We start from the raw sequence: 19,593 nt of genomic DNA, 5'->3' as shown, positions 1-19,593 counted from the left end.
CCTTTCTCAGGCTCAGACGCAGGCGGAGCGAGCGCAGCAGTTTCGGTGTTCGGGACTCTGGGCGCGGCGTGGGGCGATTGCCAACATCCTCTGCGCAGCCCAGGGTGCGGCTCCCAGCGGGCGGGGTTGGGAGGTGGGGTGAGGGCGGTGCGGAACTGGGCGCGTCGGGACCGCCCCCCCAGCCGCCTGCCCACTAGCTGGGCGGAGCCGGGGCTCGCTACTCTCGGGCCCTGGGACCCGCGGCCGCACTGAGTCCTGTGCGCTCCTGCGCCGACAGTCTTCTTTCCGCGGAACCGGGCGCGCGCGGCCGCGATGAGCTGGGAGTTGCTACTGTGGCTGCTGGTGCTGTGCGCGCTCCTCGCGCTCGTGGTGCAGCTGCTGCTCTTCCTGCGGGCCGATGGCGACCTGACCCTGCTGTGGGCCGAGTGGCAGGGGCGACGCCCAGGTGAGGACCCGCAGCCGCGCCACCCCAGGGGGAGGCCGGGCTCCGGGCAGCCGTGTCCGGTGTCGCCGCATCCTTCCGGGTGGCGTGGAGCTTCCGGGTCTTTCCTTGGGGTTGCCTGTCTGGGAAGGAAAAAGCCGTGGCCAACGAGGCGGTCCTGCCCCTTTGTCTCTCGCGGGGGTCAGCGAGGTCTTGCCCGCTTGGCGAACGAGGAGGGCGCCGGAATGGGCGGAGCGCCCTCGGGACTCGAAATTCTTACCCGGGCTCCCAGGGGCTCTGCTGCTGCGTCCACGGAGGACACCACTTTGACGAGCAGTGCCCGTCCCCCGAGTTTGTAAGGGAGCCTCCTTTTGACAACCGGAGCCCGGTTCATCTCCTTCCTTAAGTTGTCACGAGTGGCGAAGTAAAGTGAGTGTCCGGAGTTACCGCGCTACGCGCGTACTGGGATGAAGGTATCACCCTGGAAAGAACTGGATTTTGCCCGGGGCGAGATCATCGTTGGCATCCTGAGGGGCATTCTGCCTCTCCCACTTTCATCTGTACCCTGGTTAGAATTTGGTGGTTGTTTCCTAAACACATTCTTCGTGCTTGAGCGATGTGACACGACCTCGAGGCTTCACAGCGACTCTTACAAAGTAGGCGTTATTAATCTGATGTACCCGGAGCTGGGCTTTGGATCCGTGAGCGCTAGGGGAAGTGGGGTTTGCCTGGGCCTAGTTTCCTGTGTGTCGATACCCAAAACACATGTGAGCAAGTTTACTCTTCTTTCCAAGCGGTCCTGGGAGGGCAGGGCAGCGACATGGCTCCCAAGGGTGTCAAAACTGGTTCCTGAGGACTAAAGAAAGTCTTAGATGGCACAGTGCTTTGTGTCCCTCCAAAGCTCAGCCCCACCGCACAAAGTCTTATTCCTTAATATTTCATTTGTCTCGTTGCATTTTCTTGGCGATAACATCTGGAGTGCTGACGTTATTGAGTTGGTGGAAAATACACCTATGCAGGGTCAACGCTACAAAACAGTGGCAAAGAGGTGCTTGTGATTGTCAGGCCTCTGGATGAGTCCTTCTCTTGTCTGATGGCTGCCCCCTGACTGCTTTGTGGATATTTCCATTTGATCCTGAGTGCTTTTGTGTTAATTCGGATTTAGGATTACCTAAAAATAGTTTTTAAAATTTAATTCTGCAAAAGTTATCTGATCCATTTCGTTATGTCAAGTGCTGAAGAGGAAGAATGTTGCCAATGCCTGAATGAATATCTAAAAGCTAGTTAAAGTTATTATCACATATCAAGCAAAAATTAAAAGTTGACCAAAAATAGTTTTTAGGAAATTCATTTAATCTTTTCAATGTTTTACTTTTGTTGGAAAAATAATTTTGAAGGATTTTAAGATACATTTAGTTACATTGCTATTATTATGAACTTTTAGAATAGGGTAAATTGCATGCTAATGGCTTTTAAATTTTAATTTAACTTTGTTTTTAAATTTAGTCGTTCTTAAACCTGCATTGACTGTAGAGTAAGGTGTCTAGAACTCTTTCTTTATGTATAAGGTACACAGCACATAAATGGATGTACAGTATATCTGGTGTTAAAATTTCGTGAGGGAGTTTTTAGGAAAAAAACACTAGAAAGTATACTGTGGGTTGGGTTGGGTTGTGAGTGTGATAATAAAACAAAGTTAAAGGCACATGGAGTTACACTCAGGTCCCCATCAGACTCCCAGAACGATTTAGACTGGAAAGATAGGCAGACTCTATTAAGGTAAAAAAAAATATAGATAGATATAGATAGATTTGTAAATAAGTAAATCCTCCTTGTCTTCTCCATTGGTTTATTATTTTTGTCACCTTAGAAAATAGACAATATACTCACATGTTACAAAATTTAACGACACAAAAGGATATATGATTAAAAGCTGCCCCCAACCACCAAGTATGCCTCTCTGAAGGCAACCAACTTTTCCCATCTTGTATGTATCCTTCTAGAGAAATTCTCCATGTTTCCAAGGCTGTATCTCCCATGGTGAAATTGAAGGGTGACTATAGATACTGCACAGAGATCCAGAAAAATCCATGGCACAAGTCCAGAGTAGGAAATCTCCAGCAGCAGCAGCAGCAGCAGCAGCACACCAGAGGAAAATGCGAGTTTTAGTTGGCAATAACCACCATGTGAGTGAACTCTGAAATGACTGCCAAAAGAGATTTGGCAGGTCTGGGAGGCATGTAGTGTGTGAAGCAACACATAACAGTCCACAGCGGGTATCTTCTGAATGGCTGCTTGTGTTATGCCCGAGTTTTTGCGTCCGAGAGACCACCAAGGAGCCAACACCGATGCAATCGCACGAGGGTTTATTTGGCAAGCTTAAGCATGGGCCCAAATGTACCCGACACAGCGGAGTAGGGACTTGGACCCCAAACCGGATTACAGTCAGTTTTTAAAGGCAGAGTGGGGGTGAACTCGGCAGTAGATAATTGAGCCACGACTGCTGGCTCAGCAGTAGGTGAGGACAAAGGGGATGTTCAGAAGGGCTATCAGGGTAAAGAAACTGTCAGGATATTGGAGGCCTGGTTATTATCAAGTCAAGGCCGTTTTCCCCTCTAGTGAGGCACTAACATGACGACAATTGGGAGTTTCCTGGTGGAATGTCACATTCCTCCTATCGAGCGCTCTTGTTAGTGAGGTTTAGGTTGAACTTCATTTCCATTTTCTTCCACCTCAGCCTCCTTCAATTTAGGGCAGCCAGGGGTGCCTGAAGAATGTCACACGTATTACCGAGGGGAGCTGGTGGAGAGGGGGTGCAAGGTGCCAGCTTTTGCTTTGTCAACATGGTGTACTTATGTCAGGGCTAGACTCGAGGTGGGTACAAGCCTTGTTTTTCTTTTCTTTTTTTTTTTTTTTAAGATTTTATTTATTTACTTGACAGATAGAGATCACAAGTAGGGAGAGAGGCAGGCAGAGAGAGAGAGAGAGGAGGAAGCAGGCTCCCCGCCAAGCAGAGAGCCCGATGCGGGGCTCGATCCCAGGACCCTGGGATCATGACCTGAGCAAAAGGCAGAGACTTTAACCCACTGAGCCACCCAGGCGCCCAGCCTTGTTTTTCTTGGCCTCCACACTTGTATGTGCCAAGGACTCTGTGCTAGACCCTGGGACACCCCGGTGGCCAAACAAGCCATTGCCCAGACCCCGTGGGAGTCCTGGATCATTCTCTGGCCAGTTCTCTTCAATAGGAACATTGCCCAGCTAGAGGAAACCTGAAGCCATGTCATCTGAGGGAAGGTCACAGACATTGGAGGTGTTTATTTACCCTAGAGAAGCAAGAGATGAGAAGATTTAGGGAAGACACGTAAGCTATCTTCAGATACACAAGGGATTGTCAATGTGTGAGCCAGGCTGGATTTATTTTTTCTGTTACCACAAGCAGAGCTGCTGCCGACTGCTATGGGGCTGCAGAAGTTAAAGGTAGATCACAATATAAAAAGAATCCTTGACTCCTTGAATGATCATACTAGTCCAAGGAAGGAGGGGGTGCTTTGGAGAGAACTAGCTTCCACATCCTTTGAGGGAATTAAATAGACGTTAGTCAACAGCTTGAGGAGAGAATTCTCAAACTGGGTTGGGGCTGGAAGTCTTGTGAAGTTTCCTTCCAACTCTGAGAATCTGCTTTTAGAGACTCTGAAGGGGAGGTCTTTGTGTCTGCTGGATTCTCTGGAACTGGGAAACAAAAGTTGGTGCTAAATACACTAGTTTTCTTCTCCAGGCTGGGCCAGAACTACAGGTGTCCTGAGGTAAGCAAGAGGCTAATGGTTTTCATTGTTTGTTTCAAGTCATATTTGCTTAGTGGTGTAAACAGGAAAAAAATTTTGTGAGCTGTATGCCAGTTAGTAAATAGTTAACAGTTTTATTTACTCTGTAGTCTGAGTATTGCAGAATTTTGGAATAATGAGGAGTCAAATCTGAATGTACGTTCTGTTCTTCCTGAAGGAGTCCTCTGTTGCACATTTCCATAGAAGTCCATCATATGATAGGAAGGCATTGTAGCCTAGACATAGTATTTGGGATGTTTCCAGCCTTGATTCAGATATTTACATGAAACCCCTTTCCTGAAGACAAGTTTTATTTTCTTGAACGTCTAAGAAACAGTTGGGTTTTAAAGGATTGATCATATTAAAATGTGGGCACCACTGGTCAGGGTATGGCTTTGGAGCTAGAGGTACCTGGGCTTATATCCCAGCTCTGCTAGGGTTGTGGGGTGCTTACTCCACAGTTACTGATGTAGTTCTTTCTTTTTTTTTTTAAAGATTTTTTATTTATTTATTTGACAGAGAGAGAGATCACAAGTAGGCAGAGAGGCAGGCAGAGAGAGAGGAGGAAGCAGGCTCCCCGCGGAGCAGAGAGCCTGATGCGGGGCTCGATCCCAGGAACCTGAGATCATGACCTGAGCCGAAGGCAGCGGCTTAATCCACTGAGCCACCCAGGCACCCCTGATGTAGTTCTTTCTATATTCCAGTGTCTGTGCTAGGCACTGAACGGTGAACAAGGCAGACAGGGTCCCAGCCTTAAGGGAATTTGCAGTCTAGTGGGGTAATGTCTGTAATCCTGTTTCATTTCCTTTTTTATAAAATGAAGATAATTTTTTTTTAAAAGATTTTTATTTATTCATTTGACAGAGAGATCACAAGTAGGCAGAGAGGCAGGCAGAGAGAGAGGAAGGGAAGCAGGTTCCCTGCGGAGCAGAGAGCCCGATGCGGGGCTCGATCCCAGGACCCTGAGATCATGACCTGAGCTGAAGGCAGCGGCTTAATCCACTGAGCCACCCAGGCGCCCCATGAAGATAATTTTTATTTCATAAGTTTCTTGTGAGGGTTCTAATAAGGTAATCTGTTTAAGCATGTAGGAAGTAGTAAAAAGTATTAAGCCTTTATAGTTAAGAGCCCCCTTGCCCCTGGCTGGAGAAATTAGAATATGCAAGTTATTGGGTGAAATATTCTGTGTGTTGCTGCTGCAAAGTCTATTTGTTAAACACTTTTTAGCAATAAGTAGTTAACGTTTTACTAAGCACTGAGTATGTGTCAGACTCTGCTCTGGATATTTATTTTAACTCATTTTTTTCTCAACAATGCTATGAGGGAGGTTTTATTGCAGTTTTCCAGTTGTGGAACATTAAGGCACCAAGTTTTCACAGCAGGGCGTTTCCTTGCTGTGTGTGGTGGAGCCAGGATTTGAACCCTGGAAGTCTCCAGAGCTCGTAATGTTACTAGATGGGTTTTAGTATGGTCTGACTAAAATAGTAAACTGATTTCCCAATTTTAATTTTTATGATCTCAAATCAGAAGTGTGTGTGGTGGGGCGCCTGGGCGGCTCAATCATTAAGTGTCTGCCTTTGGCTCAGGTCCTGATCCCAGCATCTGGGATCCAGACCCACTTAAGGCTCCCTGCTCAGCGGGAAGCCTTCTTTTCCCTCTCCTGCTTCCCCTGCTTGTATTCCCTCTCTCACTGTCTCTCTCTCTCTGCCAAATAAATAAAATCTTTAAAAAAAAAAAAAGAAGTGTGGTGATTCCTTGTTTACTGTTTTGTTTTTTACTTATTTGAGAGAGAGCGAGCAAGCAGGAGCAGGGGGAGGGCCAGAGCAACAAGCCAACTCCCCACAGAGTGGGGAGGCCCAATGTGGGGCTCGATCCCAGGACCCTGGGGATCATGACCTGAGCCAAAGGCAGACGCTTAACTGACTGAGCCAACAGATGTCCCTGTATTCATGCCTTTTTTTTTTTAATTAGGTAGGAGGGGTTTCTGAGGATACTAGATTAAAAAGTTTTTAAATCACTTTATTGAGGTACGATTAGCATGTTAAAAAACGGAGCATATTTAATGTATACAACTCAGTGAGTTTGAGGTAAGCGTATACCTGTGATGTCATCACCAGTATCAAGGTCGTAAATAGAGGATATTTAAACTTTTAAACCCCACACATTATTGTCTTCATATTTAGTGGTATTGTTTACGACTATCTTTTTTATGGGTGTAATCCACAACCTATTTCCTGCTCACTGCACACGTGTTTCTCCCTAGAATGGGAGCTGACCGATATGGTGATATGGGTGACTGGAGCGTCCAGTGGGATCGGTGAGGAGCTGGCTTACCAGCTGTCCAAACTGGGAGTGTCCCTTGTGCTGTCCGCCAGAAGAGTGCAGGAGCTGGAAAGGGTGAAGAGAAGGTGCCTTGGTGAGTAAATCTAAAATGGCAGCAGCGCTTCCTAGAAATAAACCAGAATCCGAATTCAAATACAATTCTGAAAATTTTAGAGGAAAGAGGGGGATTTTCCCAGGCAGTCTCCTCTGGTTCCAAATGCTTCCAATGCTCAGATTCAAATCTTCTTCATTTGGGCATCTCTTCATTAGCTGCCCTTGCCTTTTTCTTCTCTTTTCCTGACACCTTTCTAATTCACTTTTTTTTTTAAGCCTTATTTCCAGCTAGTTGACATACAGTGTAATATTCGTTTCAGGTGTACAATGTAGTGATTCAGCAGTTCCATACATCTCCAGGTGCTCATCAAAATGAGTGCACTCCTTAATCCCATCACCTATTTCAACCCGTCCCCTCAGCCACCTCTCCTCTGGTAACCATCAGTTTGTTCTCTAGAGTTAGGAGTCTGTTTCCTGGTTTGTCTCTCTCTCTTTTACCACTTTGCTTGTTTATTCTGTTTCTTAAATTCCACATATGAGTGAAATCATGTGGTATTTGTCTTTCTCTGACTAACTTATCTACTGACATTCTACTTTCTACTTCCTAGCTCCATCCATGTCGCTGCAAATGACAAGATTTCATTCTTTTTATGGCTGAGTAGTATTTCATTGTATATACACACCACGACTTCTTGGTGCATTCATCACTCGGTGGACACTTGGGCCACATCCATATCTTGGCTATTGTAAATAATGCTGCCATAACATAGGGGTGCGTGTATCCCTTTGAATTAGTGTTTTTGGGTAAGTACCCAGTAGTGCAGTTACTGGATTAAAGATAGTTCTATTTTTTAGTTTTTGAGGAACCTTCACGCTGTTTTCCACAGTGGCCGGACCACTTTGCATTTTTGACCAACAGTACATCAGTGTCCTTTTTCTCCACATCCTCACCAACATGTGTTGTTTGTTGTGCTTTTGGTTTTAGCCATTCTTACAGGTGAGAGGTGACATCTCATTATAGTTTTGATTTGCATTTCCCTCATGATAAGTGGTGATGAGCATCTTTTCATGTGTCTGTGGGCTATCTGAATGTTTTCTTTGGAGAAATGTCTGTTCATTTTTTTCTGCTCATTTTTTAAGGTTTTTACCTAAATTCTAGTTATTAACACGCAATGTATTATTAGTCTCAGGTGTACAGTTCACTGATTCAGCACTTACATACAGTACCTGGAGCTCATTGTGAGTTTGCCCTCCTTACTCCCTATCACCTATTCAACTCACCGCCCCCCTTCGCCCCCCTCCCACCTCACCTCTAGGAGCCATCAGTTTGTTCTCTGTAGTTAAGAGTTGGCTTCTTGGTTTGCCTTTCTTTTTTCTTTATAGTTGTTTCTTTTGTTTCTTAGTGCTCGCTTTCGCAGCATACGTACTAAAATAGTTTTGTTTCTTAAATTCCACGTATGAGTGAAGTCATGTGCTATTTGTCTCTCTCTGACTGACTGACTTCGCTCAGCATAATATTCTAGCCCCATGCTTGTCATTGCAAAGTCTGCCCACTTACAAATTGGGTGGTTCATTTTGGGGGAGTTGAGTTTTTGTAAGTTGTTTGTATGTTTTGGATACTAGGCTTTCCCTGGATATGTCATTTGCAAATATCTTCTCCCATTCAGTAGGTTGCCTTCTAGTTTTGTTGATGGCTTTCTTGGCTGTACAGAAGCTTTCTCTTTTGATGTAGGCCCAATAGCTTTTGTTTCCCTTGCTGCAAGAGACATAGCTAGGAGAAAGTTGCTGTAGTTAATGTCAAAGAAGTTACTGCCTGTGTTCCCTTCTAGGATTTTCGTTTGTTTGTTGTTTAAGTTGGCTGCAGTCCCAGCCTGGAGCCCAGCATGGGGCTTAAACACAAGTGACCCTGAGATCAAGACCTGAGCGGATATCAAAAGTCGGATACTTAGCCGACTGAGCCACCCATGCACCTCTCCCTTCTTTTGATGGTTTCCTGTCTCACATTTAGGTCTTTAATCCATTTTGAATTTCTTTTTGTGTATGCTGTAAGAAGGTAGTCCAGGTTTCATTCTTTTGCATGTTGCTGTCCAGTTCTCCCCACACCATTTGTTGAAGAGTCTTTTTCCCATTGGGTAGTCTTTCCTGCTTTGTAAAAGATTAATTGACCATATCATTGTGGGTTTATTTCTGGATTTTCTATTCTGTTCCATTGATCTGTGTGTGCCTTTCTACGTTTCTTTTGCACTGACCTTTGCTATTAGGGAGTGACCACCAATTCCTTCAAATGCTGGTGGGTTTTCAGTGACCACATACCTTTTTATTTTCATCTTAGAGAAAGAACAGTTTGATTGTTATTTTTTTTTCTTTTTTTTTACAGAGAGAGAGAGAGAGAGATTACAAGTAGGCAGAGCAGCAGCCAGAGAGGGGAGGAAGCAGGCTCCCTGCCAAGCAGAGAGCCCGATACGGGGCTCGATCCCAGGACCCTGAGATCATGACCTGAGCTGAAGGCAGAGGCTTAACCCACTGAGCCACCCAGGCGCCCCCAGTTTGATTGTTATGTACAGCATACATATATGTAACCACAGAAGTTTAATTAGAAAGGATCCTTCATTTTGCTAAAATGTCAGCTATTAAAGTCATATGGGATGCTATAAGATTTTTATTATAAAAATGGAAGCAAAAAAAGAAAGAATGGTAATTGAATTAGGTTTTAAAATGCAGCTTGAGGTCATACTCATATTCATAGATAGAGCAACAATGTTAATTTTTTATTTTTTTGGCCTGGGTTTTGGTATAGTTATAGTCACATGAAAGCAGTCTCAAGTTATAAAGTGATTATTTCTCATGGGGCATTTAGTACTTAAAATGAGATAATTTTGAATTTTCAGACAGACATCTTTTTGGTCATCTGTCTACCTGTTGTTCTTTAAATATTAACCACCCAAAAAAGGGGAGTCAGCAGCCAGGTCCGCAAGGCCTCTTTCCCAATGTTGCTATCAGAGGCCTCTTGGGTTTTGTGCAGCAACACTTCCTATGGTAGCTGTTCCTCTAGCTGTTGAGACTGGCAAGTCCTGTACTGGCAGAAACAAACGGTGTCAGCATTTCTTGGTTGGAGTGAGGCTGGTTGTTTTCCTTTCTTCTGTCCGATCACTGGTGCAAGCATTTCCATTTCTCTTAAACAGTTCGTGTTACACAGTTTAGACTTTACCATAAAACCTTTTTTTTTTAATTTAAAGATTTTATTTATTTATTTGACAGAGAGAGAGATCACAAGTAGACAGAGAGGCAGGCAGAGAGAGAGAGAGGGAAGCAGGCTCGCCGCCGAGCAGAGAGCCCGATGTGGGACTTGATCCCAGGACCCTGAGATCATGACCCGAGCCAAAGGCAGCGGCTTAACCCACTGAGCCAACCAGGCGCCCTACCATAAAACCTTTCTACCCCTTTTATTTCCTCTCCTTGCTTGTTTTTCTAATTGGCATTACTTGTTGCATTTCTTTCTTTTCTTTTTTTTTTTAAGATCTTATTTATTTATTTGAGAGAGAGATCACAAGTAGGCAGAGAGGCAGGCAGAGAGAGAGGGGGAAGATGCAGGGCTCGATCCCAGGACCCTGAGATCGTGACCTGAGCCAAAGGCAGAGGCTTAACCCACTGAGCCACCCAGGTGCCCCACTTGTTGTATTTCAATATTAGGGCCTTATTCTTTTGATGAACAGCTACAGAAAGGGCCAGTCTAGCTCCACATGGTTCTTGATTGGGAATTTCAGGATTGTGCCCTGTTCCTTGTTTGTTTCCTGGAATCCTTTTCTCTGGAAGGAAGTGCCTATGTGTCATGTGAGTGGGGAACTCTGAAGGTCTTACTAGTGTAAGGCATAAATTGTTTTTCTTTTTAGTGTGTGTAAAACGGCAGCTATACTTTGTGCACCTATCATAAGACAAATGTACCTCTGTACTTCTAAAGAAATAGCTCTAAAATTTCTTTTTTTTTTTTTTAGCATAATCTTGATTTCTTTTAGAGCATGTTCCAACGTTAGACTGTATATATTCATGTTGAGGAGAGCCACTTTACTTCCTGGGGACCCAGTCAAGCTTTTGTTTAATAAGATGTTGCCTCGGGGCACCTGGGTGGCTCAGCCGTTAAAGCCTCTGCCCTCGGCTCAGGTCGTGATCCCGGGATTGAGCCCCGCCTCAGGCTCTCTGTTTGGCAGGGAGCCTGCTTCCTTCTCTCTCTCTCTGCCTGCCTCTCTGCCTACTTGTGGTCTCTGTCTGTCAAATAAATAAATAAATCTTAAAAAAAAATGTTAAAAAAAAAGATGTTGCCTCATTACCACTAGTCCTCTCAGTCACTGAGAGAAATTATTCCACAAAGCCACCAGAAATGAGTTTGTTGCCAAGTCGAGTTGTAGGGTGGGTGTTAAACTTAATGCAGGTAGTGAGAAGCCTGATTGAACTCTCATGACTTCCGTACTAATTTTTAAATGTGTTTATCTAGAGAATGGCAATTTAAAAGAAAAAGATATACTCATTTTGCCACTTGACCTGAGTGACAGAAGTTCCCATGAAGCAGCTACCAAAGTGGTTCTCCAGGAGTTTGGTAAAGTAAGGAGCCATTTTGAATTGCTAAGTCTTGCTTTGACACAGATATGAAAGAGATTCCCATCTTTGTGCTATCACTGAAAGGGCTTTAGGTAAATGGGTCCCAGTGCCCATGAGTCTCTTATACTCACCGTCTTGGCTTTATGTAATTTGTACTTTCCATACCTTAATAAGTACTTATTAAGTAATTCCTTACTTACTTAATAAGTAATTCCTTGATGTAGAACAAAAGAAACAAAAAGAACAAAAGAAAGTAAAAATTCACTGTGCCTTTTATTTTTGTGATATTTATAAAAAGCCACTTACGATGGGAAATCATTTCCATAGCTGAATTCTGGTTTTATTTTCTCTCTTTCTTGCTGACTTTTGGAAATTCACATTCCACTGATTTTTTTTCAAGTTAATGATACAACAAACTATCCCTAAGAACTGCATCAGTCCATTTACAGGTCATCCCCAAAGTGCCTTTTTCTGATTTTATTTAACTAGATTGACATCCTGGTCAACAATGCTGGAAGATCCCAGCGTTCTTTGGGTGTGGACACCAGCCTGGATGTCTTCAAAGAGCTAATAGAACTTAACTACTTAGGGACGGTGTCCTTGACATTGTGTGTTCTGCCTCACATGATCGAGAGGAAGCAAGGAAAGATTGTTACCGTGAATAGCCTCCTGGGTATCATATCTGCACCCCTTTCTACTGGATACTGTGCCAGCAAACATGCTCTGCGGGTAAGGCTGCTCTGATGGTGCTGATCTAAATATGTATATGGGAGATTTGGCCATTTCTGCAAGAGGTTATGGGAACTGGGCAGTGATGTAAGGAAAGAGCAAGAATGACCCATGGAGACCTCTGTTAGAGGACATATCCAGAATATGCTGAAAAGGACTTGAATCTCACAGGCATCTTCCTAATTCAGCAAACATGTATTAAGTATCTACACTGTGCCATGCCATGCACTGCAACATGGAGATAGAAAGATAAGAAATGGTCCCTACCCTCAAGAAGTGTTTAGTCTAGTCAGATCTTTCTGGCAAATTTGGGATGTACACCTCATTTCTTCCACACACACACACTTGAGGTTGTATTTGTCATTCTCATTTCTGAGAAAGAATTCTCTTTTTCCTTCCCCATTGTAGTGGGCATTTATTTTCTCTGATCTAACTACATGTGCATGTCAGAAATAGGAGCTCCCCACTGGATGAGTAGCCCTGGGCTTCATATCCTTACTAGGACTAGGCTTGACTCTGTTGACCATGGCTTCACTGAAAGAAAAACTAGTCATGGCAGAGACTAGGAGAAAAGCTTGACTTGGGTTGCTTAAGTTCCTGAATGTAAATATTGGAAAGACATCAAGTTTTCATGTTGGCTTCAGGGTAGATAGGAAGAAATATTTTTAAACTGTAAAATGGAACAAATTAGATCCTAAGGCCAATAGGAGACACATCATTTATAATTAATGTTGTTGAAGGTCATTGTAAGTAGCATGTTACGCTGTTGGAATAATGAGATGCAACGGCTGAATGGTCCTTGCACTTTCATGAAGATCTTAAGCTTGTTCTTTAGGGAACGCTCTTTCCACTGCCGAGAGCGGACAGTTGCAGAGTGGTGAACCGGAGACCACACTGCCGACGACGTCCCCATATTTGGTGCTGGGTTAGTAGTCACTTCCTGCAGAGCCATTGGGCAAGTCTCAGGCAGGCAGATGAGGGAATGCAGCCAAGTTTCTCAAGACATGCAGAATGCTTTCAGTGAAACACAGCCTGGCCTGCCCTCCAGGACTCACTGTGGTGCTGCTGGATTTGATCCTCTGATACAACATGGCAGGTTGAGACTCTAGTTAGTTAAACCGCTAGCTGAACCCTGGGACCGGGAAGCACTTTTCTAAGAACGTTTTTCCTTTCTTGATTCCCAACAAGCTCTAGAGTGAATGTGTTTATCATTGAAAAGTTCATACTCTGTACCAGACATGATTGCAGACAAGGGGATGCATTAGCATCTGACGTACTGGCTCTCGTGGTGTCCTCATCCTTTTTTGCTACAGAGAGGCAAAAGGTTAAGGGTATGAGAGTTCTTGAATTTACAAAAAGCCTTTTTTCCTGTCCGTTTGAGTCAGGCACTTTATTAATCTCTGACCCAGGAGCCCTCACCGCCCCTGTTGATTGGTGGTCAGCATTGGAAGCTGGTAACTGGTTAATGGTGGACAGTAAAAGAACACATTCTGAGCTAGCTGTTTAGTCTCTTCGGTTGTTAACTCAGCTTATACCTATGCAGTCTTGGAACATTTCCTAATTTAGAAAAGAGAGGAGGGGAAGTAGATGTTTACTCCCTATTCGGTTTAGAAATGGCCAGTATCTTTAAATCTAGAGGGTCTAGCTTGTGTCTACAAAAGCCATCAAGTAAGCACGCATATTACTTTTTAACCAACCACGTACTCTCTTGCTAACCCTAAAAGTAAATGTTTGCTAAAATGAATTGTCTGTTAAAATAGTAATATACTCAGAAAACGTTGAATTCTTCTTCCTGTCTGATAATTTCTCTCAGGTATTACTAACCCCTCTCCTTCTTGTGCCAACACTGGCACTTTAGACCACTTTGAGGGATAAAAGTGACCCAACCTCAGTGATTCTCAGTGGAGAACACACACTTTGGGAGTGGGGAGCTGGGGATGGTGTGAGGAAGGCATGTGGGAATAATGTCCACGGATGGTTTTCCACTTGTCCAGCATGTACCATGAAAAAATCACTGATGCCATGAGCCACCACTGCCAAGAGGGGCGAACCGTTCCTACTGGAAGATGACAATGCCCGAACATGCCTGTCCTCTATTGCTCCCAGTCCTACACTTAAAGATGTTTTAGTAAGGTTGCCCAATTATATTTCCCATCTTTTAGTTGGCATTTCAGAGCATATTTTGATAATGTGCCACTACTGTCCCCCATAAAAAGTTGAAGAAAAGTAATTTCATGCTAATAGCAAATATGAGATATGTATATTTAATTTTATTTGTTGCCCTTTTTTTTTTCTTTTGCCTATTAGGGTTTTTTTAATTGCCTCCGAGCTGAACTTGCTACATACCCAGGTATAGTTGTATCTAACATTTGTCCAGGACCTGTGCAATCAAATATTGTGAAGAATTCCCTAGTTGGAGATGTCCACAAGGTAAAAATGCCTCAGAGAATAATAAATGCTTTAGTGGTTATATATTGATATTGTATCACTATGTCTCAGGGCTTAGAGTTTTTTTCTGACATGTTAGACTAACATGTTACCATGTTATGAATGATTTACAAAACTTACCTTATGGCACCTGGAACACTGTTAAGGTTAGCTAATGGTGCTTTGGCATTAAGTTTTAATAAAGGCTAAAGAAATTGAGAAGATACTGTTTATAAATAATCCACTGTTATGTGGGCTGTTAATATTCTTAAAGCCCAGCTTCTATCAATTCATAAATTATAGTGACATTGAAAGGTTCTGTCTGGCTGAATTGTAGTACATGAAATCTTCTGGGATTTTCAAGAGGGGCAGTGGCGAAGGAGCTTAGGAAAAGCTTTGCCACACTGAGGTAATTTTAGGTTAGCTTCACCTGTGCTAAGCACAGGCCTGTGCTTCCCTCAGCTCATGAACTACACATAGTGTTACCCAGTGGAAGACAAATGTCTTGTGAAGAATTCAGTCTCACTCAATCATACAAAATCCAACAAAAGACCATGAAATTTTTCTTCTTTTCAATGTAGATAGATTTCTGCTGAGACATAAATCTATTTCTGCTTGTATGTAAAAGTTTACAGAGACCATTTATATCTTCACATTTTCTGTGGAGGCTCTAAGGTAGAATAGAAGGAGTGTGCTCTTCTAGGAGTGAGGTGAGGACTGTAGAAATCGTTACTGCTAATGGTCTGTGGGAGCACAGCTGAGTCACTACCTCTCTGGGCCTCAGTTTATTTGTAGAATGGTAGGGGGTTAACTACATGAGCAGTACCAGATTTGTTCACTACCAGAAACTGCTTTTATCCTCTTCCTCCATTTTATCCCCATGGTGTCCGTGTCTCTTGCTAAATGGATTAGTAATTTGTTTAAAAATTTTTATTGCTAAAATGACATATAGTTATCAGTAAATACATGAAAGGTGATCTAAGGAAAAGCAAAGAACCTTCATCTTTTGTTGAGCCTGCACCATCTTATCTGGTAAGTGTATGATTTCTCTTAGGCTTTTGGATATATTACAAATAGCTTATAGACACCCATTAGTAGCTATGGGGACTGCAGATGGACATGAGTCCCACTGAAAGAGTCACTCCACTAGATGACCTCTATGTCCTTTCTAGGTTAAAAGTTCTGTGAAACATCTTGGATAAATACTCAGCATTCACTTAATTTCCTTTTTTTTAACATTTTCTTAGACCGTAGGCGTTGATACTGACCAGTCCCACAAGATGGCGACCAGTCGTTGTGTGCGGCTGATGTTAATCAGCATGGCCAATGACTTGAAAGAAGTTTGGATCACGGATCAGCCTTTTTTATTAATAACGTATTTGTGGCAATATATGCCAACCTGGGCCTGGTGGCTAACCAACAAATTAGGGAAGAAAAGGATTGAGAACTTTAAGAAAGGTTTGGTAAGACCCATTTATACACTTTTTTCTTCTTTTTTAAGATTTTATTTATTTATTTGACACAGTGAGAGAGAGGGAACACAAGCAGGGGGAGTGGGAGAGGGAGAAGCAGGCTTCCCGTTGAGCAGGGAGCCCGACACGGGGCTCCATCCCAGGACCCTGGGATCATGGCCAAAGCTGAAGGCAGACACTTAACGACTGAGCCACCCAAGCACTCCTACTGCTTAATACATATCAGTCTTGTAGGAAAGTATGAATTCTCTAGTGCTTGAAAACTTTTCTTACTGACCCTCCATCAACCTCATGATAAATATAAGAGATAAAAAGAATTGTGTCCCCTGTGCATTTCTGTTGGTTTACTATAAATTACTACTGGTCTTAGAGAAAGAGGTTTCTTCAAGGTAAAATCAAATCAAAGATTGACATTTTGTCTTCTACCCTTCCCGACCAGTGTATGGGTCAAATTACTCTTTCTCTACTGCTTTCCACAAGTTCCTACCTGGTATGGTCTCCTTGGGTTGATACCTGGCCTTCCCTCCCACTTCTCCCCAGGATGAAGCGTACCTCAGCCCCGTGCTTAACTCTGTCAAAGCACTTACCGTACTGTTAAAACACATGCACACACTCTGTGTAGTGTTGGTTCCTTTGGCCCCATTCTGGAAGCACTGTGAATATGTGATGTGTGCCAAAATGTCTATGTCTGAGAAAAATACGGTGATTATTCATTCTTTTGGCACTCATTCTTACAGAAAAGTGAGGAATATTATGGGCTATTTCTGAGAAAATTGTGACCATCACAAGAGTTTAATGTATAAAGGTCACAGAAAATGTAATGAGTTAAGCCAAAATTTATAGATATGATAATGCAAAGAAAGGCCATTTCTGTGGATGGTTTCTATCGTAAAATATGTTTTCAAAGACTGCTTCTTCTAGAAGTAAGTTAGCAGGGTTTGATATATAAAGAGAATTATTCAGTGGAAGCATACCATATGTATCATTATATAATCTACCACTATTTAAGCAATCCACAATTTGTTAGGCACTTAATTTGTTCCCAGTTTTTGCAGGACAGTGAACATGAATCAGTGAAAAAAGTAAACAACCAAAATGCTTAAAGAGACTTAAGGGTTATAAAACTTCCTTGATGCATTAAACAAGTTCCAAGCTGGAAAAATCCTGAAGGCCATTCATTGGCTACCAAGTTGTAATGTGGACGATTTATAGTGTTTTGGTAATGTTGGGAGGTAGTGTGGGATCATTCCAAAGGTAGAGGTTCATCAAAGATTTACATCTGACTTTTGAACTCGGAGGACAAGTGGTAGAGTGGTATTGTGCTCAGTGATGGATGAGAACTGAGAAAAAAAGGGCCTCACACTGGGAGGTGACATAGAGTGTCCTGTTTGAACATGGAGCCTCATACCAGGCTCCCTGGGTAGAAATCCCAGCTCTATCCTGTGACCCTCAATCTCAGGCAAGTTCTTCTCTCTGTCCGTCCGTCTTCCCATCAGCAAAATGGAGATTAATGATGCACTCAGTCATAGGATTGTCATGGAGAGTAAGTGAGTGAGTACGTGGAAGGCTCTTAAAACATGTCTTGGAGTGTTATGCTTGTTAAGTATTAGCTCTTAGTGCTTTTGTTTTGATGGTAGCAGGATATTTAGCTAATAGATAAAGATGAAAGAGTTCAGCGAGAGGGTAGAGCGAGAATACATTGTAGAAGTGATTGGGTTCAAGGGAAGAGGGGACCAGGGGGCGAGAGCTCTGTTCAGTGCCACTATGGCAGTTGTGCTTTTTGGAATGTCCGCAATAACATTATTTTGTCTTGTTGGATTATCTAACTGTAAAATACAGACGGTACTCAGTAAATCAAGCATTTGATTACATCGAGTCCTTGCTAAAATGATGGCTTTCCTCTTCTACCACTAACTTTAATATATTGATTATTACATTGTCTTTTTTTTTTATAGGTTTTATTTGTTTATTTGAGAGAAAGTGTGAGCAGAGGGGAGGGGCAGAGGGAGAGGGAGAAGCAGAGTCCTCACTGACATGGGCTCAATCCCACAACCCGAGATCATGATCTGAGCCAAAGGCAGATGTTTAAGCAACCAAGCTACCTGGGAGCCCCTGCTTATTACATGGTCTTATTGTTAATCACTTTTTTTATGATAAACTGCACATCCTTTTATTTCCCAAGGGTATTTCTGAAATAAAATCCCTCCTTCTTTACACAAAATCATATGAACTAAAGAAAAAAATTGTTCCTCACTTTTTTAACTCAAGTTTTTCTCCCTGTTTTTTCCCCATTATTTTCTATATTATATATACAAATAAATATATATATATATCCATCTTCTTACTGAAATTTGCTTATAAAGCATCTATGTTAAGATAATGCCAGTATAGCTTATCCCAAACTAAATGTACTTATTGATAATACTTGAATTTATTTCTGTTGTTTAGGCTAGGAACATTATGTCTGGAACTTTGTTTCTATGAATATGTTATTTTTCAGGATCAAGAACAATAGCTGCACTGAATTGTGTTATTTATTATTTTGTCTTAGTGGAAATTCTTAGAAGTGTTAAATGCATATCTTGCCCAATGAAATGTCACATCTTAAGAATTATTGAGTTGCCTTGGTTTACTTTTTAAGCAATATACTAGAAGTTCACAAATCATTTTCGAGTTATCTGTCAGATACTTCAATTCTAAATACCCTGACCTATTCTTTGTATTTATTTATTTATTTGTTAAGGGTTTATTTATTTAGAGAATGAGCAAACATGAGCAAGGGGAGGGGCAGAGGAAGAGAATCTCAAGCAGACCTCTGCTGAGTGCGGAGCCCCAATGTGGAGCTCGATCTCACAACCCTGAGATCATAACCTGAGCTGAAATCAAGAGTTGGAGGCTTAACCGACTGAGCTACCCAGTGCCCCAATTCTTTGTATTTATTATAGGTATGATCTGCTGGTCCAGAAGAGTAATGGTAGCTATTTCAGCATTTAAGAAATACCATTGGGCAGATGCTATTATGATATTTATACCTGATAGAGGATATAATGATGCTAAATCCTACAGAAATACTTTTGTGTAGGTCTGGAATTCTGGCTATGATTTTTATTCTAATTTAAGCATTTGCTCAGGTTTTGTAAGGATTCTTAACAGTGAACCATAATGCTATAGCTCCTGAAAACAGAAGGAATTTTTAAAAAACAAAACAAAACTAGGGTACATATAAGGAGGGTCTGATTCATGTTACTATCACTTTGTTGCAGGATGCAGATATCTCTTACTTTAAAGACTGGAAGACAAAACGTGACTGAAGGAGGAGTACTTGTATTTTTTAAGCCACCAGAGGTAGAATTGAAAAACAGTAGTCTTCTTATACACTGAAGACTAACTTATGATTGTACTTTCAGTAGATGCAACTTTTCTTTCAACATGTAATAATTAATAAACAATTACCATGAATTTTGCAATAAAGATATTAACACTGCATTAATAATAAAATTTATTAAATAAACAAATAAAATATAAATTAAAAAAATAAAGCATTTTTTTGTATTTTTTAAATTAATTTCAGAGGTAGCGTTTAGTGATTCACCAGTTGCATATAATACCCAGTGTTCACATCACATGCCCTCCTGAATGCCCATCACCCCGACCCCATTCCCCCCACCCACCTCCCCTCCAGCAAAAAAGCATTTCAAAATAACTCTGGCAAAATACATAAGACCTAGTTTAGTAGAATGCTTACCCAAGAATT

The 19,593-nt window shown here is 42.3% G+C and overlaps 1 protein-coding gene across 1 annotated transcript; it reads left to right on the top strand.

Annotated features, from left to right (window-relative positions):
- Positions 1–203: 203 nt before the first annotated feature.
- DHRS7 (dehydrogenase/reductase 7) lies at positions 204–19,185 on the top strand. The gene is made up of 7 exons (XM_046009646.1): positions 204–445; positions 6,506–6,658; positions 11,108–11,214; positions 11,701–11,940; positions 14,248–14,370; positions 15,615–15,830; positions 19,103–19,185. Exons 1-7 carry the CDS (start codon positions 313–315, stop codon positions 19,148–19,150), a joined length of 1,020 nt encoding a protein of 339 aa, XP_045865602.1. The 5' UTR covers positions 204–312; the 3' UTR covers positions 19,151–19,185.
- Positions 19,186–19,593: the final 408 nt, after the last annotated feature.

This window comes from Meles meles, chromosome 6, assembly GCF_922984935.1.
Source record: "Meles meles chromosome 6, mMelMel3.1 paternal haplotype, whole genome shotgun sequence".
Classification (NCBI taxonomy): Eukaryota; Metazoa; Chordata; class Mammalia; order Carnivora; family Mustelidae; genus Meles; species Meles meles.
The sequence above is the reverse complement of the archived record's forward strand: the minus strand, read 5'-3'. Positions and strand labels throughout refer to the sequence as shown.